The sequence below is a fragment of the Pogoniulus pusillus genome, chromosome 6 (assembly GCF_015220805.1).
Source record: "Pogoniulus pusillus isolate bPogPus1 chromosome 6, bPogPus1.pri, whole genome shotgun sequence".
Taxonomy (NCBI): domain Eukaryota; kingdom Metazoa; phylum Chordata; class Aves; order Piciformes; family Lybiidae; genus Pogoniulus; species Pogoniulus pusillus.
In genome coordinates, this window is record NC_087269.1 from 24,134,904 (window position 1) to 24,158,916 (window position 24,013).

Consider the following 24,013-nt stretch of genomic DNA (forward strand, 5'->3'; position numbering starts at 1 on the left):
AGTTTCTCAGCTTCTAGTATCACTTTGCTCCCACACTGGGAAACAGAGCTGCTTGATGCATAATCCTTCAACTCATTTGGAGGCAGCTAGAAAGAGTTCTTTTTAACGAGTGACAGATTACAAGGTCATCTGCATTTCCACACCACAGTCGCTTTTTTGAGTCAGAAACATGGTCATTAAATCAAATAAAACAAAGCATTTAGCAGCTCAGAGAATCAATGAATCTGCAACTTAAGATTTCAAGGGAGGTAGGAAAAAACAGAAAAAGAGGGATAGGAAAACCACGACCTACTTTTCAACATCAGCTGACATCACTGAATTCTTTATACAGATGAAAGTAGCCTAAGCTAAGGAATATTAGCAAGGAAAAAAATCCCTTCTGGAGCAAGAAGAGCTTTCTGCAGAATGAAGTTTTTACTTCCAAAAGCCACAGGTTATCAATTGCTGCAACAGCTTTTTGTACAGGAACGAACGGGGAGATAGGTGAAAGGAGTGAGGGAGCAAACAGCACCTCGGTACTGATCTAGCTGGATGAAAGGGGGACAACCTAAAAAGACCACAGGAAGAGACTCATTTTGGCCACGTTTTCACTATGGACTCTATTGCCTTAACAGAAAGCCTGCTTTGAATTACTTTTCACTTTTTAATCCCAGGGTTTGAGCTGTTGATGGGCTGGCAGCCAAGTCATTTACAAGCCTTCAAGGAATGGGACTTGGCAGCAGCATTTGGTTTACCCCCACAAGGCTCTGCTAAACCAACTCACAAGGCCCTCCACCAGCACACTTCCTGTTTTCAGGAGTGCACAACATCTCCAGCCCCACCTCAGCACAGCAAGCAGCTGCTTGTGCTCCTAAAGCTATTTTTTAGAAGTCATTAAGTTTGGAAAATACATCTCTTAAGCGAATACTTACAGATTGTATATCTTGTAATGGTTTTTATGCTTTGAATCCAAAAACCTTCAGAAGAGAAAAAAAAAAGAAGAAAGGTTTGAGTTAATATACAGTACAATATGGTTGACCTTCATTTGAAGCTACACATCCCAGGTCCTGCTGACCCTGGAGTGCCTTTAAGTGAAGAAGGCAGAGAGTTGCAAGGCTCACTCACACAAGTCACCAAAAAGTTATAAGCAAGGCTGATTCCATAGCTGAGGTCTGACCTGCTACTGAAACACTGATGGTATGGATCAGTCTGTCCTCATCTCCAACATACCTGCACACCAAGCCCTTGAGCTGAGGAATGCTTGGACATTTTGAAAGCAGAAAGCACTGATTACACTTCCAGTTTATTCAGCTATGAAACATATTCCCAATAAAAGTTAAAATACCTTTCATGTTCCACTTACAACAGCTGAAATCATTTTTTCCCATGCCAGTTTGTCCACATCGTCATTATTTGCCACTCAAGCCTGGGGACAGTGCTCTGAGCAGATCTGCAGGTGACACAAAGCCGGGTGGCAGGGCTGCTCTGCTGGAGAGTGGGAAGGTCACAACCACCCCATGAAAGCTCCAGGTTTGGGGTAGAGTGGCTGGAAACTGCCAAGCAAGAAAGGCCCTGGGGGTGCTGGTCAATAACTGGCTGAAGATGAGCCAGCAGTGTGGCCAAGAAGACCACCGGCATCATGGCCTGGATCAGCAAGGCTATGGCCAGCAGGAGCAGAGAAGTGATGCTGCCCCTGGACTGGGCACTGCTGAGGCCACGTCATGAGTCCTGGGTTCAGTTTTGGTCCCCCCACTCCAAGAAGAACACTGAACAGCTGAAGTGGGTCCAGAGAAGGGCAACAATCCTGATGAGAACATAGGTCTGGTGGAGAGCAGCTGATGGACCTTGGTGTGTTCAGTCTGGAGAAGAGGAAGCTGAGGGGAGAAACCTCATTGCTTTGCAATTACCCGAGAGGAGGCTGAAGCTAGGTGGGGGTTGGGCTCTTCTCCCTGGTAATAAGGGATACGGAAGAGGAAATGTCCTCAAGTTGCCTCATGGGAGGTTTAGGTTGGACATTAGGAACAACTTCTCCTCTGAAAGGGCTGTCAGGCTTTAGGACAACCTGCCCAGGGATGTCACCCTTTCTGGAGGTGTCTCAAAGCAGCAGAGATGTGATGCTGAGGGAGCTACTTTGGCAGCAGACTTGGTAGAGTTAGAGAAGGGTTGATCTGGATGATAGGAAAGGGCTTCCCAAACCAAACACTTCTATGACGCTCTAGGTTCAGAAAGGAGGAGGAAGACTCCCAGACTTTTCCCCGGTCACTTCATTTTCATGCTCAGTTTGCAGGCAAAAAACTTCCCAGAGAAGCATGTCTGGAGAGCCAGGCTGCAAACCATGATTCACCACAACTGCCATGATTATAGATGAGGTGTCACCTGGCAATACTCGAGGGGAAAAAAACAACACAACTTACGAATGTTTACACTTCATACCATCAACAGCGTCTATCTGCACAGCAGCCAGCAGCAATTTAATTAGCCATGACAGAACATGCTGTTCACATTGAAAAGAAACACTAGCTGCTAAAATCCTGGAAAGCCGAAGCCAAAAAAAAAACCAACCACCAAGCTCTGGTTATCAGGCAATAATATCCCAGAAGAACCAACAAGAGCTCTGTGGTTAAAAGCCCTGCATCAAAAGGAGCCCAGATGTGAAGGCTCCTTGTAAGGTAGCAACTCACAGATTCCAATTCCATCAGCAAAAAGCATTTCATGCCTCCAGCTGCTGCCCCTCTCAGCAGCCCTGGAGAGATTTCAGAAGGTGGGGGACAGGGGGATTTGTTTCAGGAGGTGGCCCCTGCTTGTTTAAACCACAGTGGACAGCGTGGAAAGCTGACTCTGCTTCTGCCAGCCACAAAGCTAGGTGTGAGTTTCAATAGAAGTCATTTTCTAAGGTAAAAATTCCAACCCCAAACCTCTTCCAGGTCAGACACAGAAGCAAGCCAGCAGGCCAGCCTGCACTGCTCAACCTGTGCTAGCACTGAACCTGTGGGGACAGCAGCTGTTCAGAAGCAGTCCACTGGTGTGTCCTGGCTCAATGCCAACTGCTCCACAGCTCAGTCACTTTGAATTCCTGCAGAAAAAGTTCTCAGAAATAAAATTCCACCATAAGAGAACACCAGGAGCAGATGAGGACCTGCTGACTTCAACATGCAGAAGACTGCATGACTACCATATCTGCACTGCATTTGCTTTCACACAGAAGCAAGTGAAGGCAACGTTGTGAATGGAACAGGGACCCTCAAAGACCACTGCCTGGGACTAATTCACAGGATCACAGATTGTCAAGGGTTGGAAGGGCCCTCCAGAGATCATCAGGTCCAACCCCCTACCAGAGCAGGATCACCCACGGCAGATCACACAGGAACACATCCAGGTGGGTTTGGAATGTGTTCAGAGGAGACTCCACAACCCCTCTGGGCAGCCTGCTCCACAGCTCCAGCACCCTCACAGTGATGAAGATTTCCCTCCTGTTCCTGGAGCACTTCCTCTGCTCCAGCTGGCACTAGTGCCCCTTGTCTTGTCACTGGACATCTCTGAGCAGAGCCTGGCTCCATCTTCTTGACACTGCCCTTCGTGATTTACAAAAAGGGGAGTCCATCAGAGATCCTGTATTTTGCAGAGATCACCATTAAGAGCCATTCAGCAGCTTCTATCGAGTCTGTAGTTTTTAATACAATGCCTCACAACATTCAGCAAGTCCTAGAATGGGTTGGGTTCGGAAAGGATCTTAAATCTTATCCAGTTCCAGCCCCCTCTGCCATGGGTAGAGACACCTCTCACCAGCCCAGGTTGCTCAAGGCCTCATCCGATCTGGCCTTGACCTCCTCCGGGGAGGGGACAGCCACAGCCTTTCTGGGCAACCTGTGCCTGTCTCACCACCCTCACTCTGAACAATTTCTTCCTCGTCTTCAGTTTAAATCCTGCTTTGCTAGTAAGGGGTCCTGCCACAGGAACTTTCCTACCTTAATTATATCAAAAGCATGTCCAAAATGTGTAGTTTGACATCCATCAGCCAAAATGAAGAGGCCAAGCACTGTCCCTTCTCCCGTATACCTCACTGCAGACCCAGGAATGTCACTGGCTCCTCATGGCACACTTACTGGATCAAACTTTCCAAGCTTTGTCCCTGTACCAGCTTCCAGCCACCCACCAGCCTCACAGAGCACCGGCAGGATACCTTCTCCAGGCCAGGGTTTTGACTCTTTAAAGCCTCGAATGCAGTTTTCAGAGCTGCTTCCAGCAGCTCACGCTAATTACTTCCCTTCATTTGATGTTACAAATGACAACCTGCGGCGGTTTTAACAAAATATGCTGGAAAGCATTACCAGTAAGAGTTAAGTTATAGCTGATTTGAGTCCTCATTCAGAATTATTGAGCATAGCCATATGTCTTCTAAGGTCACTGAGATCCTTTCCAACTTACACCACTGCAGGATTCTACTACTGTAGAGCAAAATTAATTATCAAGCACTTCATTTACTGATTGAAGAAAGGACATGGGCAAACACCTTCTGAAATGCTACCAATTGTTGTTCTGGGGGGAGAGGGGGGAATGCTGAAGGGTTTTTAATTTTCTGAAGTAACATATACAGAAGTATTTTGCAATCAGTCCTTTACTGGGGTGATTGTTCCCTTTCTATTTTCCATGCTGGAAGGGACATTGTACAAGGGCTTGCCATGAGAGAGAACAGATTTAAGCAATTTAGCCTGAAGAAAAGAAGGCTCCAGGGAGACCTCAGAGCAACCTTCCAGTACCTGAGAGAGCTCCAGGAGAGCTGGGGAGGGACTTCTGACAAGGGCTGGGAGTGCCAAGACAAGGGACAATGGCTTCAAGCTGGGAGAGGGGAGATTGAAAGTGGAGACAAGTAAGAAATTATTGAGACTGAGGGTGAAGAGAGACTGGCACAGGCTGCCCAGGGAGGCTGTGGCTGCCCCCTCCCTGGAGGTGTTGAAGGCCAGGTTGGATGAGGCCTTGAGCAACCTTGACCAGTGTGAGGTGTCCCTGCCCATGGCAGGGGTTTGGAACTGGATGGTCTTGAAGGTCCCCTCCAACCCAAACCATTCTGTGACACAAAACTCTGAACACCACGAAGAGAGCCATGGACGAGGTCTTTCTGAAAGCAAGGAACCTCCTCTAACACAATTTACTGAAGGCAATTTTTCACAGTAAGAAGCCTTTGAAATCAATTTATTACAGCAGCCTAGCCTAAAATCCTTGATCATTTTGGTTGTTTCCAGCATTTGAAGGAAGACAAATGGGGGAGTATTTATGAGGCTCAAGTCAGAACACATCATCTCTCCTCAGCAGAAGAACAAATGAGTGCAGAAAAAGCCATTAAAGATTCACAATAGTAAGTTACGGAAGAGAAAAATGAAACCTTACCTGACAACATCATCAATGTTGTTCCGGTACACCCCTTCAAGCCTCTCTGCAGGAAATCCCATTGCAATAATGTTTGGATAAATATCTGAATGGATAAAGTTAGGGAAACGTTTGGAAAGCAGGTAAGAAGAACTTCACAGTACCAAGAAATGGATGTTAAGCAAATGGTCATTGCACCAACATCAGGGCAACAACTCCCACTCTGAAGTGTGAGTAATTTGGCTTTTCAGACACAGCAGTAAGGGAATTTATCCCAAAAAAAAGGCTGGAAAAAAAAAGTTGAAAGGGAAAAAAAGAAAAAACTCAGGAGAGAAACTTTGGAATACAGTACTTTGACCACATGTATAGGGCTAACCCTCCAGGGGGAGTAACCCTGAACCTGACCCTAGGTGGTCTTGACTGCTCCCCAGGGGTGGGTCTGAACACCAGCAGGTGATGGTTAGCCCCCTCCCCCTTCCTGTCCCATAAAAGCAGGGGGACTTCCTGTTTCATTCTTTCTCTGCATCACGCCGCTCCCTGCATACCACCATTACCATGTGTTCCTGGGTTCTCTTTGTTTCACCACATGGCCATCCCCCATGAGGCAGACAAAGCTATCACCATCACAATCGGGTTGTATTTATACATTTTGTATTTGCTGTTTTCCCTTCCCTGTACCCTTTGTAACTTCCCTACCTCAGATACTTTAAGTTATTGTTAAACTTTTCAATTTCCAAATCAAATGAGATTGATTTACTTGGGTGTGCTTACTTCTCTCTCTCTCCATCTAATCCCTTTCTTTTGGGAAAGAAGGGGAAGAGGGAAGGGCATTTTATAAAATTGTTATTGGTTCTGTCAAATTTATCTGAGTCTCTGGAAATTTAAATTAGAACAGAGACAATTTATTTGGCACCCAATGTGGGGTTCTAATTTAAATTTCCAGAGACTCAGATAAATTTGACAGAACCAATAACAATTTGTAGAGCGTCCTTCCCTCTTCCCCCTCCTTTCCCAAAAGAAAGGGATTAGAAGTAGAGAGAGAGGAAGGTAAGCACACCCAAATAAATCAATCTCACTCAATTTGGAAATTAAAAAGAAAAGTTTAACAATAATTTAAAAAGGTATCTGAGGTAGGGAAGTTACAAAGGGTACAGGGAAGGGAAAACAGCAAATACAAAATGTATAAATACAACCCAAGTGGTGAAACAGAGAGAACCCAGGAACACATGGTAATGGTGGTAATCACAGAGGCAGGGTGTGCAGGGAGGTGCAGAGAGAGAGAGTGAAACAGGAAGCCCCCCTGCTTTTATGGGACAGGCAGGGGGAGTGGGCTAACCATCACCTGCTGGTGTTCAGACCCACCCCTGGGGAGCAGTCAAGACCACCTAGGGTCAGGTTCAGGGTTACTCCCCCTGGAGGTTTAACCCTATTCACCACAAAGTCTCAACCACGTATTAAGCAGTTGATGGTTAATAAGCTGAGTCCATCACATATCATCTCACTTCAGAGTCTCACACTGGGCTTTGTCCCCAGTCTGAGTGGTGCATTAAATCCAAGGAGATTAAAATGGTCTTGTGCAACTAAAGGACATAATCCAAATGAAAACCCAGATTCAAGTGCCCAGCAATCCCCAGAACAGGTGATCCAGGCCAAACAGCAAGGCAAACAAAGGGGTAGTGCAGGCAGGCAGACCCTGGCAAGACTGCAGAAACACTCATCGTTTCCATCACTTCCCATGATTTCTACCTTTCAGACCACTCAGACAGCTCTGAAAGGCGCAATGTGAGATACTGGAGCAGATGGCAATGGTAGAATCATTCTGGTCAGAAAAGACCTCTGAGATCAAGTCCAACCACTGACCAACTTATAAGCTTCACCCCCCTACACCACAGCGTCAAACACTTCATCCAAACAACCTCTAAGCACCTCCAGGGATTCTGACTCCACCACCTCCCTGGGCAGCCTGTGCCAGTGCCTGACCACTCTTGCTGTGAAGAACCTTTCCCTGATGCCCAGCCTAACCCTCCTTGCTGCAGCTGGAGGCCATTCCCTCTTGTTCTAATCACCTGTGAGAAGAAACCAGCACCAACCTCTCTACAGCCTCCTTTCAGGGAGCTGTAAAGAGTCATGAGGTCTACCCTCAGCCTCCTCTTCTCCACAACAAGCAGCCACAGCTCCTTTGGTGGCTCCTCATCAGATTGACTCTCCAGGCCCTTCCCAGCTTCCTTGCCCTCCTCTGCACTGGCTCTAGCACCTCCACATGCCTCTTGTTCTGAGTGCCCAGAACTGGGCACAGCACTGGAGATGTAGCCTCAGCAGTGTCAAGCACAGGGGGACAATCACCTCATTGCCCCTGCTGGCCACAGCAGTTCTGATCCCAGCCACGATGCCAGTGGCTTTCTTGGCCAGCTGGGCAATACTGCTGGCTCATGTTGATCAGCACCCCCAGGTCTCTTTTCTGCAGGCAGCTTTTCAGTCACACTTCATCCACCTGGAAAGGATCACAAATCTTAATTACTACACAACCACAATTCTCCACTTCAGGAAAAATATTCTAGTTCCTTATGCAGAACAACACGCAATTTACCCACCGAAAGCAAGCCGAGATGAAGAATGTAGGCAAAATACCTCTGAGCAAAACTTGCACTATGGGAAAAGTCCAGGTGTAAATTTCCCACTTAGATTTGAAGCAGTGAAGAATTCCCAAAGAACTGCTAGTAAATTACTAGGATTTACATTCCTGGGGGTGTAACAAATGTAGATTGCATGTTTGGTTGGTTGATTTTTTCCACAGAGAACTCAAAAACAAAAGAAAAAATGCTCCCAAGTTTTAACCATTATTGGAAGCAATAATGGAGAAAAGCTTCACTGAAAAGCAAAACAAAAGTGAAAACAGCAGCTCAAACCCAGACCAACTCATGCGGCATTTAGCACACTCCTCCACAAACTAATTTTACAAAGAGTAAGAAGAAAGTGTGGGATCTTTGCAGTTGGCCCTGCTTTAAACTATGCAGGTGAAGCAGGCGATCTGCAGAGGTCTCTTTTCAACCTCAATTATTCTGCAGTTCTAGAAATTAGTTTCATTTGAAGGTTAAAATATAACAGAGCTCCAAAGAGGAACCATCAGTCTGGAGGGCACTGCAGCGGCTTTCAAGATCACAGAATGGTAGGGGTTGGAAGGCACCTCCAGAAATCATCCAGTCCAACCCCCCTACCAAAGAAGGGGCACACAGGGCAGGCTGTACAGGAACACTTCAAGATGGGTCCTGAAAGTCTCCAGAGAAGTAGACTCAATAACCTCCCTGGGCAGCCTGCTCCAGGCCTCCAACACCCTCACACCAAAGAGGTTTTTTCTCCTGTTGAGGTGGAATCTCCTGTGATTGAGTTTCCCTCCAGTGCCCCAAATTCTACCACTGCATAGCTCTGAAGAGAGACTGGCTCCATCTTCCTGGCAGCCTCCAGGTATTTATAGACACTGATAAGGTCCCCTCTCAGCCTTCTCTTCTCCAGGCTCAACAGCCCCAGGACCCTCAGCCTTCCCCCATCACACAGATGTTCCAGTGCCTGCAACATCCTTGTAGCCTCTGTAGGATTCTCTCCAGCAGTTCCCTGTCCCTCCTGAACTGGGCAGTGCAGAACTGGACACAATATTCCAGATATGGTCTGACTAGGGCAGAGCAGAGGGGGCAAGACCACACTCTCCTTGAGGCACCCAAGGGTACTCTTGGCCTTCTTTGTCACCAGGGCACTCTGCTGTCCCATGGTCTTAGTATTCCAGTTACCTCTACACAAGCAAAAGCCTGAAGCAGGATGCAAACCACTTCAGTCCATCCGAGTGCAACTCCTACAGGCCTGAGCACAACCGCAAGCAGCAGGGCCCAGGTTCTACTTTTCCATGGTTAACAGAAATCCTATTTTCTACTCACATTTACTACACTGCAAGCCAGGCAGTAATGGACGTTGGTCTGCCTTGACCTCTGATGGTTTTGGAGACAAGGAGGGAAAAATGAAAGCTTCTGAAAAATCTCACTGTCTGTAGCTGCCTATTAAATAACGGCCAGAAGGGGTTGGTGCAATGCCTGCTCTCCAGTTCTCTCTGCACTTGCCCAAACTCTCAAACCCCATCTGATCTTGACAGAAAACCTCCGTGAAGTTACTTAACTTTCAAAGCTTGTGATAGCTTCAGATGCTATCAGATCACACAAACCTTCCACCCTGAACTTTACTCTGGAAGGATTTTGCTCAGCAAGCAGTCCACACCTCTTTGGTAAATGAGCAAACATGCTACATCATTAGCAGTGTGTCTGCTACTCTTGCAGTGACTCCATGCCATCAGCACAAGGCACTGCCTAGGAACCACAAGCACTCACTCTGTGCCTACTTACAGTGCATTTGCTGACTCTGTAGGCATCTCACTTCATTATAGAATCAGAGAATCACTTGGGTGATTCTGTCAGCAGGAACATCCTCCACTAAACCAGGTTGCCCACAGACTTGACAAGCTTCACCTTCAGTATCTCCAGAGATGGGGCCTCAATGACCTCTCTGGGCAATCTGTTCCAGAGCTCAACTAGCCTGACTGTAGAGTTTGTTAGTAACATCCAATCTAAATCTGCTCTCCTCTGATTTCAAACCCTTACCCCCCATCCAACCATCACCTGACCCCATTCTTGATTTCAACCCCATGTCTACCTACTGCCAGCTCCAAGATTCACACTCAACATCACACTCCTTGTGTGACCCACTTAATGCAGCAGAGCTCTTTGAGTTACCATAGTTTTGGGCCCTTACTTCAAGGGGGACATTGAGGAGCTGAAGCAGGTCCAGAAGAGGGCAACAAAGGTGGAAAAGGTCTGGAGAAGAGGGCTGCGGAGGAGCAACTGAGGGAGGTGGGGGTGTTCAGCCTGGAGAAGGCTGAAGACCTCATTGCTCTCTACAGCATCCTGAAAGGAGGCTGGAGCCAAGTGAGGGTCAGGGTCTTTCCTCAAGGAATGAGAGGTAAGAGGAAGTGGCCTCAAGTTGCACCAGGGGAGGGTTAGATTAGAAGAAATTTCTTCCCTGAAAGGGTTCTCTAGCCCCAAACAGGCTGTCCAGGAAGGTGGATGGGGTCTCATCCTTGTAGGAATTTAAAAGACCTGTCAACAGCACACCGAGAGACATGTTTTAGCAGCAGATTTAAGAGTGTTAATGCTTGGCCTCGACCTTCAAGATCTTCCCCAGCCTGAACAACTGTCTGGCTGTACAGCACAACTGGCTCTGTTCACTTGGATTCCAGAGCACTCCAGATAAGCACTCAGACTAACAACAAAGGCAAAGCAGGCCCCGTGTGACACACCACACCAGAAAAAGGCAGCTTTGACTACAGCACCGCCCATCAGACGCCCCATCTTCACCCCACTTCCACACGGCTACCTTTCCTTTCTACTCTCAGCCAGAAGCTTTACTACGTGTTTTATTCTCTCACGTTTTTCAGCCTGCATTTTAGGCTCAGATGCTTTCTTCTGCTGTTGGCTCTTCCTCTGCAAGCAGCTAAAAACCAGGATTGTTTTCCAAGATTCCCAGCTGGTGCAAAATGGAAGCAAGGCAGACAGACATCCCAAGTGAACAGAGAACATCTCAACAGCAACATTTTCAAGTGAACAGAGAACATCTCAACAGCAACATTTTCAAGTTCACAGGTTCCAAAAACCAAAGCCTCAAAACACGCTGGGCAGAGAGATAAAAAGGTCCAAAATAACCATGGCAGTCTCATGCTGTTGGAAAGCTTCATCCTCTTTTGGCTCTCAAACCTCTGATGATCCCTCTCTTCCCCTCACTCACTACTCAAGGGCAATGCACTTCAAGAAGGCCTTGGGGGTGTCAGTTGGTGAGACAACCTCATGAAGGTCTGCAAGGACAACTGCAAGGTTCTGCAGCTGGGTCAGGGCAACGCCAAACACAAATGCACACTGAGTGAGGAGTGGCTGAGAGCAGGCTGGAGAAGGCCTTAGGGGTGTCAGCTGGTGACCAACTGCCCAGGAGCCAGCACTGGTGGCTGGCAGCCCAGAGCCAGCTGTGTGCTGGCTGCAGCCAGAGCAGGGAGAGCAGTAGCACAGGGAGGGGATTCTGCTCCTCTGCTCAGCCCCCACCTGCAGCACTGCAAACAGCTCTGGGGCCCCCAGCACAAGAAGGACCTGGAGCTACTAGAGAGGCTCCAGAGGAGGCCACAGAGATGATGAGAGGGCTGGAGAAGCTCCCCTGTGGGGACAGGCTGGGAAAGTTGGGGCTGTTGAGCCTGGAGAAGGCTCCAGGCAAACCTTAGAGCAGCCTCCCAGTACCTGATGGAGCTCCAGGAGAGCTGGGGAGGGACTTTGGACAAGGGCTGGGAGTGCCAGGATGAGCGACAATAGCTCTGAGCTGGAAGAGGGGAAAGTGGAGATCAGGAAGAAATTGATGAGAATGAGGGTAGGGAGATACTGGCACAGGTTGCCCAGGGAGGTTGTGTTTGTCCCTTCCCTGAAGGTGTTGAAGATGAGGCTGGATGAAGCCTTGAGCAACCTGGGCTGGTAGGAAGTGTCCCTGCCCATGGCAGGGGCTTGTAACTGGATGATCTTTTAAGGTCCTTTCCACCCATTCTTCAATTTTTATTCTGAACAGCAGCAGTCCAGCAGCACTGGATGAACTGTACATAATTACAGCTGCACTTTTAAATCCATGTCACAAAAAGTGTTCTCCAATATGGCAGTAAACAAAGAAAATGGGAAGACTTCAAATGGGGGGGAGGGGCAGGGAGTAAGAGTATGAATCCATTTACTACTGCTGATTCAATGAAATTAACTGACAGAGGCAAAAAACAGCCAGCTGGTATGGAAAAAAGATCCTGCAGCGAACTGAATGCCCACAGAAAATCAGCCCTGTTGTGGTGGTTTACTGACTCTGACAGAAGCAGAAATCAGTATTGCTTGGGGCTGAAGCATTCTGTCTAATGCAGTCCACTCTGGGTCTGACGTCCCACGCATGGGTGTGAGGAACAAAGCTCTGTCAAGGCTGCAGGCTTGGGGGGGAAGAGCAGCTGGAAAAATCCCAGTGGATAGAAGACCTGCAGGTGCTGGCTGACAGTAGCTCAAAATGAGCCAGCAGTGTGCCCAGGTGGACAAGAAGGCCATCAGCATCCTGGCCTGGAGCAGCAGAAGTGCAACCAGTAGTGATTGTTCCTGGGCACTCAGCATTGCTGAGGCCACACTGCAAGTACTGGGATCAGTTTTGGGCCCCTTATTCCGATAAAGACACTGAGGGGCTGCAGCAGTACAATAAAGCTGAGGAAAGGTCTGGAGAACAGGGCTGGTGAGGAAGGGTTAAAGGCTGCACAGATCATAGAATGGCTTACACTGGAAGGGACCTCAGCACCGTTCCTGGGGGTCTTCAAGCAAAGACTGGATGAGGCACTTAGTGCCATTGTCTAGTTGATTGGATAGGGCTGGGTGATAGGTTGGACTGGATGATATTGGAGGTCTCTTCCAACCTGGTTGATTCTATGTCATCTGTTCCAACCTCCCTTGAGGGGTGAGCTACAACCTCTCTGGGCATCTTCTTCCAGCATTTCTCCACCCTTCTAGACTGGATCTTAGGATCTAGATCTAGCTGTGGTGCTGAGGGCTGTGATTTAGCAGTGACCTGACAGTGCTGGACTAACAGTTGGACTTGACAACCCTAAAGGTCTCTTCCAGCATAAGCCATTCTATGATCTGTGCAGCCTTTATACTCCTCCTCTCTTCCAGGCAGAATTCTCTGATTGTACACAAGTGTTGCAGGCTCTGAGGTTTTGCAATGGCACAGCAGAACACAGCAAACAGCCAAGAGCAAGCATGAAGAGGGTGCTGGATTTAGAAAAATGTGATTGGGTGGTGGGGGGAGGGGGTGTTTAAACAGGCAAGACAATTTGTCCCTCACCTAAATCCAAGCTTCCTCAAGAACCTTCCTTATTACCTCAAAGGATTAGACTGGAATGCGGTTCACACGACACTGCTGACTCACTTCTCTGTCTGCAACACAGCTGACCTTAAAGGACACCAGCTGCAGCCAGCAAACACCACCCTTCCCTGGAATGCAAGCAGGCTTCACCTGCACAGCCTGACAGCCAGTCACAGCCCTGACAAATGCCTTGATGGTGGTGGGGAAGATCATCTTAGGCTTTTCCAATAGCTACTTCTAACAAGCAAATTGATTTTAAACTGTTTTGGTGGTCTGAGCCACCCAAGAAGAGCCTTTTGCTTTAAAGAGCAACCCAAGAAGGAAGAAGAGTGGAAGAACTGTTGCTGTTTGCAGAGATGATTCACAGATTGCAATGGGCTGGGACTCTCAAAGGTCATCGTGGCCAACCCCCCTACAGTCAGCAGGCAGGCCACCTAGGGTCACATCCAGTGATCTTGAATGTCTACAGGGACGGGGCCTCAACCACATCCCTGGGCAATCTATTTCAGAATCTCACCACCCCCGTACTGAAAAAATTCTTCCTCAGCTCCAGTCTAACCCTGCTCTCCCTCAGCTTCAGATCATTCCCCCTTGGCCTGTCTCTAGACACTCTCAGGAAAAGTCTCTCTGCAGCCCTCCTTCAGGATCCCTTCAGGTACTGGCAGGCAGCTCTAAGGTCCCCCCTGGAGCCTCCTCTTCTGTAGGCTGAACAGTCCCAGCTCTCCCTGTCTGTCCCCAACAGGAGAGGTGTTCCAGATAATCTGGAACTGCTCCACCAGTTCCACGTCTTTCTTGTATTGAGGATTCCGTATCTGGACACAGCAGTGCAGGGAAGGTCTGCTCAGAGCAGAGGGGCACAATCCCCTCTCTCCATCTCCAGCTACGGTGCTCTGGATGCAGTTCAGGCTGCCATTTGCCTTCTGGGCTGCCAGTGCCCACTGCTGGCTTCTGCCCAGCTTCTCCCCCACCAGCACCCCCAAGGCCTTCTCTGCAGGGCTGCTCTCAATCTCCTCATCCCCCAGCCTGGATTGGTACCTAGGGTGACCCAGCAATCTGAGACATTTCCTGACTTAACTGAAAGAGCTGCAATAAAACTCAAGCTCCTTCACCTGCAAAGAGCTGCCCCAAGATCTGTAGCAGGTGAAGAGGTTGGAGGTCACTGCACTGGTCCTTGCTTGCTTTGTTCCTGATGCTGGGGAATGAAGCAGTCCTTGTCAAGGACAACCTATGACCACTGCAAGGAAAGGAGACAAGACAGTTAAAGGAGCAACAATCCACTAAGCACAAACTTCAGCATGTTTCTCCTATCACCAGCCACACTCAGCAGGTCAGAGATAGAGCTCTGCAAACCTGACTTCATTTAACACTGATATGCAAAGCTGAAATTAAGATATTTGCTACTAAAATGAGTGAGGAACCTTGGGTTGTTTAGCCAGGAGAAAAGAGGGAGGAAATGGCCTCCAGTTGTGCCAAGGGAGGTTTAGGTTGTATATTAGAATAAACTTCTTCCCTGAAAGAGTTCTCAATCACTGCAAAGGGCTGCCCAAGGAGGTGGTTGAATCTGAATCCTTGGGGATGTTTAAAGCTGAGAGGCATGGTTTAGCACCACGCTTGGCAGAGTTAGAAGAATGGTTGGACTGATGAGATGAAATAGCTTTTCCAACCCAAATGAATCCTGTGATTTGTTCATTCTGTAAGATACATAGCACGTTTGGAAGCTTGGCTAGCTTTCAAAGCAAGAATTCAGTCATCGCAAAACTAGTAATGACACCAGTAACGATAGAAAGCTGGAAGAACGTGATGATTTCAAACATGCAGCAAGCTCACCATCAATCCCAAGCTTTTTCTAAGACAGGCCAAGGAGGAACAGAGCAAGCCTCAGCCATTCACCGAGACAGCTCTACCACATGTGCGAAACAAAGCTAACCAAACCATCTTAACCGCCCACACTGAAAACAAATCAACTCAACGCTGCCACATTTTGCCAAAGCAGCTCTTTTCCTAACAAATCAGTTCCCAGAAATGCCTCCGACAATTTGGAAAGCCCTCATTCCTTCCTCAGTCTTGTAAACACAGAGGCTGGGATGTTAAGGAACGATTATAACAACTGAATCTGTGAGACAGATTCACGCTAAACAACAGCAGAGCACTGAAATAAGCCATCCTCTACTCGACTTCACACTTCTAACTATAAAACCTCAGCTTTCCCATAACAAAGACAGCCCCAGTGAGCCAAGGAACTTCACAATGAAAGCGAAGTAACCAAATGCCACAGCAAACAAAACCAACCAATCAATCAGCAAAATTCATCAAAAATTCATCAATACTGAAAATACTGCAGCAAACGACCGCTCAGGGCTGCCTTTTGCTCTAATGCTGCTGCTAGCTTTAACAAAACCCTCTCTTCCTAGCCTGAAAACATTCCCACATGATGAAGATGACAACCTGTCCAGCTGCTATGAGAGAAATCCTCTCTCATAATGCAAATGGGCAGCGAGAATGGCTTTCCAAAATAGCTGTCTGCATGTGCACATCATGCCAGCAGCATATGAAGGGACAGGCACTGCATGCTTTACAGCTGACAGATGCAGAAACACAAAACAGGAGGGAAAACTTCTTTGCTGTGAGGGCTCCAGAGCCCTGGAGCAGGCTGCCCAGAAAGGTTGTGGAGTCACGGGGTCATTTTCAGGCAAATCATCAATGCCAGCAATTCCCAAAGGCTTAGAGAAGTTCTCAGCAGAAAGTGTGGAGAATCTTCTACAATAGGATTTGCTCAAATTCTCAAGCTATTCTGAAGTGCTGGTTTGGAGCACTGGGTCCAGTTCTGAGCTTCCCAGTTCAAGAAAGACAGGGAACTGCTGGAGAGAGTCCAGGGGATGCTCTAAGATACTGAGGGACCTGAAACATCTCTATGAGGAGCAGAGGCTGAGAGCCCTGCGGCTGAGAGTCCAGAGAAGAGCAGCCCCAGAGGGAATCTGAGCAATACTCACCTAGAGCTAAAGGAGCTGCGAGGGGGAAAGAGGTGGGGACCAGGCTCTTGTCAGTGGTGTCCAGGACCAGGCCAAGAGGCAGTGGGCACAAACTGGACCCCAGGAGGTTCCAGCTGAACAGGAGGAAAAAGTTGTTTGGTGTGAGGCTGCTGGAGGCCTGGAGCAGGCTGCCCAGAGAGACTGTGGAATCTCATTCTTTGGAAAGCTTCCAACTCTCCCCAGACATTATGGTCCTGGGCAAGCTGCTATGGGTGCCCTGCTGGATGATCTCAAAACGTCCCTTTCAACCCCCACCATGCTGGGATGTTGTGAAAAGCAAAGTATTCCTCTTGGTCCTATAAATGATTCTGCTTACGTATTCAGCCTTTTTTCCTAATTATGGCAGGTGGCCAAAAAAGCATACTGAAGTATTTACCAATTCTTATGATCTTAAACAGCCACAAAGCACTTAAAAAATAGACACCTATGGCGAGTCCTGAAGCCATCACCATTCTCAATTAATGCCTAGCATTCGTAAGGAAATGTATGAAGTTCTCTTCCAAATGAAGTATTTGGACCCTCATCCTCACTCCACTCATGAAGTCAGCTAGAACAAAACCAGAAAGCAAATAATTTGAGCTTCCTATTTTCTAAAGCATGCTTCAGATTTTAGAACTTTATTTTTTAAACCCAACACCCACCAAAACACAAACAAAACCCATCTTTAAAGCTCTCAGTCCTTTACAATCAAAGGCTTCAGCAAGACCTACAAGGCTTTAGGTTTCAGCTTTTTCACAAGAACTTTAAAACAAGCTGAGTGTTAGGTGTGTTCCCAAAGCTGTGAATGATGGTCATGCATAGGAACTAAAAAAAACTTCCTGCAAACCCTGAACCTGACACCTGCAAATAAAAGTACAATGGTCCCATTTCTCCCCACTCTCCCTTTCCACTTTCCAAGTAGTAATTTAGTCAATAAAGAACAGATTTAAATTGGTGAATCTGCAGACTGAAGAAAGGTTTCTAGCTAACAGGAATGCAAATTTTCACCTCCAGTTCAGGCAAGCAAGGCCTTAATCAGGAACTGTCCAGCTCACTCCTCACTGGTGCACAAGCTGCTGTCAGCTGTGCTCCACCACACATCACCCAGCACCCTCCTGGCCCTGTGGAGAGCCTCAGTGCAAGGCAAACCAGCCTCTGGCATGGGGTGGCCGAGCTGTCAACTGCTTATGCCTCATTTGATAGTGACACCAAGGAGCAGAGGAACAACCTGCCTTTGAAGTCTTAGCAGGCTGCTTTGGTGCCTTGCTCAGCCTGCATTTGCCAAGGCTTTGATTCAGCGCCAGCACAGCAGGGTCTAGAGGCTCAACTGGCTCAACCAGCTTTGAACTCTTGACCTCCAGCCCTTCAGCTCCAGATTCAACAAGTCCCTTCAGCAACAGCAAGGAAAAACATACAACTCTGCTTGCCATTCGACAGCTTGATAGCCTGAAGCTATGGCTGAGGGAGGGTTATACAAGTGTCCACACTCCATCCTCAAACAGTTTTAAGAGTCCTGATGAACAGCCAAGCTCTTATTAGTGCCATTTTCTTGAAAGTATCCCTATAAAGAGAAAAGGCCTCGGAAAATACAGCCAAAGATGAAGAAGCTTCCTAGCATCCATACTGGTTAGCCTGTGCACACACCCTTTTTGTTTTTGAAGAAGAGGTGGCATTTCCATTAGCCAGTATGAGATGTAAAATGAGTTTCCTCCTTTACTACAAGACTGGATAATCAGGAAGCATAGAGGAAATGAAGAGGAAGAAAGTTCTTCAGAGTAAAGAAGAATTCCTTGGAGCCAGCCATCTGCACTTGCCAACTCTACCATCTGTGCCTTGAAGGAGAAGAGACCAACCCAGATGTGGCCGAAACAGTTCACAATTCAGAAATGCTTTTAACCTCTTTACACTCAGGATTTCAACCACAACCTTTTGGGGGTTTTCCATTTTTTTTTCCTTTATGTTTGTTTCTTTGCTTTAACTTTTCAGCTTGCAGCTCTAATGCAGCAACTCAGACAAGAAACAACAAAACTGCAGGTCCTTTGTATCTAGAAGGCAAACCTGTCCAGATGAGGTCATGCCAGTGACAATAGCTCTGAAGGGCAACTCGCATTCCTGTAGAGAGAAGCAAATCTGAAGCTGCTAGAAGATGATACTGCCACATTCTCTCAGGAATCAGCTACAGCCTCAACTCACTTCCAAAGCACAGCAGTACTTCTGGATCTACTTACTCCACTGCATTTGGGAAGTATTCCCACAGCAAGCTTCTCCCTGAGCTGAGGTGGGGATGAAATATATCTTGGAGCTCTCAGCCACATGCAGGCTATGCTGAACAACTGAGAGGGTCAAGAAACTGAATAAAAACTCACACATCATCTACATAATAAGCAGGCTCCTCTGCACAGCAGCAACCTCATACACCTCACAGCATCAAAAAAGAGGAGCCTAGAAGGTGGGGTCTCTGCTCCACGTAAGAGCTTGTTCTGACAAAGACAGAAAAAATGCCTTGACTTCTATTGCAACATGGCTTGGAATCACAATGGGAAAGCATGCAGATAGTAAAGGAAGCATGAGCTACAAATCCCTTAATATAAGAGAATCATGAAGTGTTTTAAGTTCAAAGGGATCCTAAAGATCATCTGTTTGCAACCTCCCCTGCCATGGGCAGGGACACCTTCCCTGAGATCAAGCTGCTCAAGGCCCCATCTAACCCAGCCTTGAATACTTCCAGGCTTGCAGCTACCACATCTTCCCTGAGCAACCTGTTCCAGTGCCTCACCACCCTCACACGGGGAAGAATTTCTTCCTAATGTCTCATCTAAATCCAGCTTCTGCCACATTGAAGCCATCACTCTTTGCCCTGTCACTCTATGCCTTTGTAAAAAGTCCCTCTCCAGCCCCCTTCAAATACTGCAGATCTCCCTGGAGCCTTCTCTTCTCCAGGCTGAACAACTTCCACTCTCTTGGCGTGGCTGAGGGCTTCCAGCCCTGCCAGCATTGCTGTGGCCTCCTCTAGCCCCACTCCAACAAGTTCCCGTCTGTACTGTGCTGAGGACTCCACAGCTGGCCCCAGCACTGCAGAGGGTGTTATAGCAGAGCACAGCAGAGGGGCAGAATCCCCTTCCTGTCCCTGTTGCCCACACTGCTTTTATAAATAGCTCTAAATATCTATTGATGTTACAGGACACAAAGAAGCCGACTTTCCCATCAGCAGCAGAAGAAATTATACAACCACACACCACAAGACTCAAAATTTGATGGGAAAAACTCCTCGGATGAGAAGTGAAAGATCAAGCCTCAACTCCTTCCAGAATTCCAAGTCCACATCTACAGCACTGACAAAACCCTACAATCCCTCCAAGTCTCTTAAGGTGGAAACACACAGAGGTTCAATGAAGGTGGCTCATACTTTGGAAGAGGCTGCATCCCATCTCATCATCCTTAGCCCAACATCCCAGTAACACAGCAGCCTGAGGCCAAGGGCTTTGCCACTGGCTCAAGACCAGTGCAGAGGCCAGGCTAAACAGCTTTCAAGGTAATACATCTGCTGAGCAGATCTTCTCCACAGGAGTTAACATCCATGAGAAGCTGAACAGTCACGTCTCAGTCTGTGATTCCCAAAGGGATACATTCACCTGTTCTGACTCCTCAACCAAATGCAACACCACCTCTTTGAAAGCAGAGTATAAGACCTCCCTCAGCACACCACCACCCTTCACAGGAGCTACTTAGCTACTTTAAAGAAGCACTACTGTGTACTTCAGCATTGCTAATCTCAAACACCCAAAGAAAAAAAAAAACCACAAGCATTTTATTCAGGCAAGGAGAAGCCAGCACAGAGAGAAGTACTACTTTGATATTTACTGACAGGAAGTGAGAAATGGCTCACACTCAACTTTTTGCAAGTCTGAAAGGACATCTAAAACTTTCAGAGACAAGAGAATTTCAAATAGCTGCAGGTCTGGAGGACAAAAGTTGCACTGATACACTTCAGAAAACTGAAGATACAAAAGCTAACATTTGGAGGTGGTGGATGCAACAGAAGACACAGGCAAGCAGCAAAACACAATAGGCCAACCCAGTGAACTGTTTCTCAAGCCCTGAGTATTATAGGTCAGAAGAGACCTTAAAGATCATCCAGTTCCAACCCCCGGGCCATGGGTGGGGGCATGTCCCACTAGCCCCAGATTGCTCAAGGCCTCATCCAACCTGGTCTTGGAGGCTTCCAGGATTGGATCTTCCACATCTCAGGGCAACCTGTAGCAGTGCCTCACCACCCTCAAGCAAAAGAACTTACTCCTCATACCGGATTGCAATCAAGCTCCTTCCAGTTGGAAGCCATTCACCCTTGAGCAGGTGGTGTCAGTTTCCTCCTAGTGAGATCTAGCATCTTCCTCCTCTCAACAGCACAAAAAAAGGGCATGATTTATCTAATCCACCTCCACCAAAGAAAATAGAGAAAATACACAACTACAACTCCAGCCTGACAGAAACCTAGGCAGTGGCCTCCATGAAAATTAACAATGTGATTAAAGACTATTACCATCCAGATTCATGAAGACAGAATTAAGTTTATAAAGGTATTTCTTAAGCACTTCACTACCAACAAACACATACTAAGCATTTTTTCCTGCACTACTGCATGTTGAGACTGTGAAGCTGGGCCTTCATCCTCAGAGAGAAAAATGGCAGCTTTTGCAGCAGTCATCATCCCAAACAGACCACTCCAGTTTCATTTTTCATATGCACACTCCATTAACAGCTGAATCATGGGGCCCACCACTGCCTGAAAGTCATTATTAATATAGCCTGGATTTATGCAGCATGATACCTGTCCTAATTGCACCATTATGTACTTCCAGTCCCCCCCCAAAATCCCTTTTTTTTTTCCAGGGCTTCTCAAGGCAAGACAGAGGCAGATGACGGTAGAAGCAAAGGAGACATTAGCCTGACTTGGAAACTGCAGCAAGGATTTGTTTGCCTGGGAGCTATCAAATCTGGGACTAAGTTGCTTCTGAACCCAAAGGAGAGTCAAGCAACCACAAAGCGTTTGTGTTATAGGATAGATCCTGCCCTACATGGCCACTCATCAACGTTATCATACTTTCCAAGAAACTCCCTTCTTACAGCTGGAAATCTCCCACCTGAGGACTCACACAAATGCACAAGTGTGAGCAGCTCTAATTCCCAAAACCGTCACAAGGGACAGATCAAACGAGCCCACAACTAGGATGCTAAGATGAGGCCTCAGGCATATTAGTGGCTGAAGGAACTGAGGGAGAAAAAGAGGATGAGGGGAGATCTGGCCCTCTGCAATTTCCTGAAAGGAGGTTGGAGCTGCTGGGGGTTGCTCTTTTCTCCCTAGTAATGAGTGACTGGACAAGAGGAAATGGCCTCAAGTTGCACCCAGGGAGGTTTAGGCTGGACATCAGAAGAAATTTCTTCCCTGAAAGCATTCTCAGCCACCAGCACAGGCTGCTCAGGGAGGCGATTGAGTCCCCATCCCTGGAGGTGTTTCGAAGAGGCAGAGATGTGGTGCTGAGGGATGTGGCTTAAAGCCCCAGCCTTGATGGAGTTAAGAGAATGGCTGGTCCGGATTATCTTGAAGGTCTTCTCCAACCAAACCAATTCTATGATTCTCCATCCAGCATTCACTACGCCTTACTTTAGGTTACATCCCACTTACCCCCTGAAAGAGCTGTGCAATAATTAACCTTCACTGTTCACTCTGCACTAGGCACAGGGAAATGGATACAAATCAGTCACGGTTCTGAGTTCCACCTGACTCCGGGAATAAAGAAGTGGGCTTTGGAGGGAGCCATGACTAATGACAACAACTCTAGTCTGCAATGCAATTAAGGGATTTGTCAGCTCAACTGCCTATTCCCTCCCTCTTTTTCCCCTCTGTCCACCAAATCACTGGCCAAGAATCACTGTACCAGGGGCTGTATTTTGTCATCCTATGCAGTAGTAATGTGGCAACAACCTCAATCCATTAGAAATATTTCATTTAAGAAGCTAGTCAAGGATCAGCTGAAGGAAAGCTGAGTTAGACTGGGTCTCAAGAAGTTCCTCAGTATGAGAGTGAGGAAATTCTGGAGCAGGTTGCTCAGGAAAGCTGTGGATGCCTCCTCACTGGGGCTGCTCAAGGCAAGGTTTAATGAGGCCTTGGGCAAGCTGGCCTAGTTGAGAGGTGTCCCTGCCCATGGCAGGGGAGTTGGAACAGGTGATCCTTGAGGTCACTTCCAACCTGAGCCATTCTCTAAGTCTATGATTCTCAAGTAGCAGAAGTCACTGAGGAGATAAACTTCATAGATGCAACTTTTGGGGCACAGCTTTGCTTTTTTAGCAAGGAAATTTTTACCATAATGTGTTAAAAAAAGCACATTCTGTCAGCTGCAATCACTAAACAAACTGTAACAAACCAAATGATTCTGAGGGCTGGAGCAGGTCTGCTGCGAGCACAGGCTGAGGGTGATAGGGGTGTGCAGCCTGAAGAAGAGAAGGCTCCAAGGAGACCTTAGAGCTGCCTGCCAGTACCTGAAGACATCCTCCAGGAAGGCTGCAGAGAGACTTTTCCTGAGGGTGTCTAGAGATAGGCCAAGGGAAAATGGTTTGAAGCTGAGGGAGAGCAGGGTTAGTTCCTCAGTAGGAGTGTGGTGAGACTCTAGAACAGGTTGCCCAGATGATTTGTGGACACCTCCTGCCTATGACAACCCAAGCGTAGTTGAGAGGTGCCCCTGCCTATGGCAGGGGAGTTGGAATAATGATCCCCGAGGTCCCTTCCAACCTCAGCCATTCTATGCTTCAATGACTGCTTCCACAAAGATCATGTTCATACCTTAACCATCTCACAAGAAGACCAATGGCAACTACAGTTACCTCTCTTCTGGAAGAAGAGTCTGTAGTCCTCTGCATAATATTTTAGCATCTCACTTAGCAAATACTAAACTTCCTCCACAGCAGTTGCTGTACCTGAAAAGCTCTTAAATCAGACATACTATGGATAGCCCTGGATAGCATAGGAAAAACACATTTTTGTTCCAGAGAAATCTGATCACCAAACTGGAAGCCATCAGGAGTCAACTAACCTTCTCCCATGTATTACACTGCAGCATTAACAGCCATTCTGAGTGGTGCACGAGCTCTACACTCAAAGCTCCTCACCCTAAACCACCCCACAAGGCCAGCAACAGTCCCATGTAATTATCTTGAGGACAGAAATGCCTTCCCTACAAACACCAGTTCCTAGAAAGACACTTCCAGACAAACTTCCTTCAAAGCTCAAACTCAACCCAGTGTTGACGCAGGACCAGTTACGATGAGAGCTAAACCAAGAGCTTAACAAGTGGCATTTTAGAAGTCCTCAGTGTTGACCTAAGTTACCTCCAAGCCACTGACCAGCCTCAACAAAGGTCTCAAGTGCCTCAAGTGCCACCACCTTGGTCTTATTTTAAGAGACAATTAAGATTAACTCAGACTTCTCCTTAGAAGACAAGCACTCAAAACTAGTACCAGACCCACTAAGGCCTGCACTTTATTCAGCATGCTCCTCTTAAACAGCAAAACTTTGGATGGTCTGAAAAAAATCACACACGCTTCACCATAACTAGCTTCAATGCTGTTTTTCCAATAAAGAGATGGGGGGTTCTTCCTCCACCTTTAGAAGGCCATCCAGCCTAACACCTCAACAGCAGAGCTGTCTCAAACCAAGA

General features: G+C 47.4%; 1 protein-coding gene across 1 annotated transcript in view; it reads right to left on the minus strand.

Moving 5' to 3' along the window:
• Positions 1-24,013, minus strand: part of PTEN (phosphatase and tensin homolog) — an 83,467-nt gene that overhangs the window by 46,452 nt on the left and 13,002 nt on the right. The window contains exons 5-6 of the mRNA XM_064145566.1: positions 5,365-5,449; positions 912-956 (exon numbers count right to left, since the gene is read on the minus strand). Coding sequence (XP_064001636.1) covers positions 912-956; positions 5,365-5,449 — 130 coding nt within the window. The remainder of the gene's footprint in view (positions 1-911; positions 957-5,364; positions 5,450-24,013) is intronic.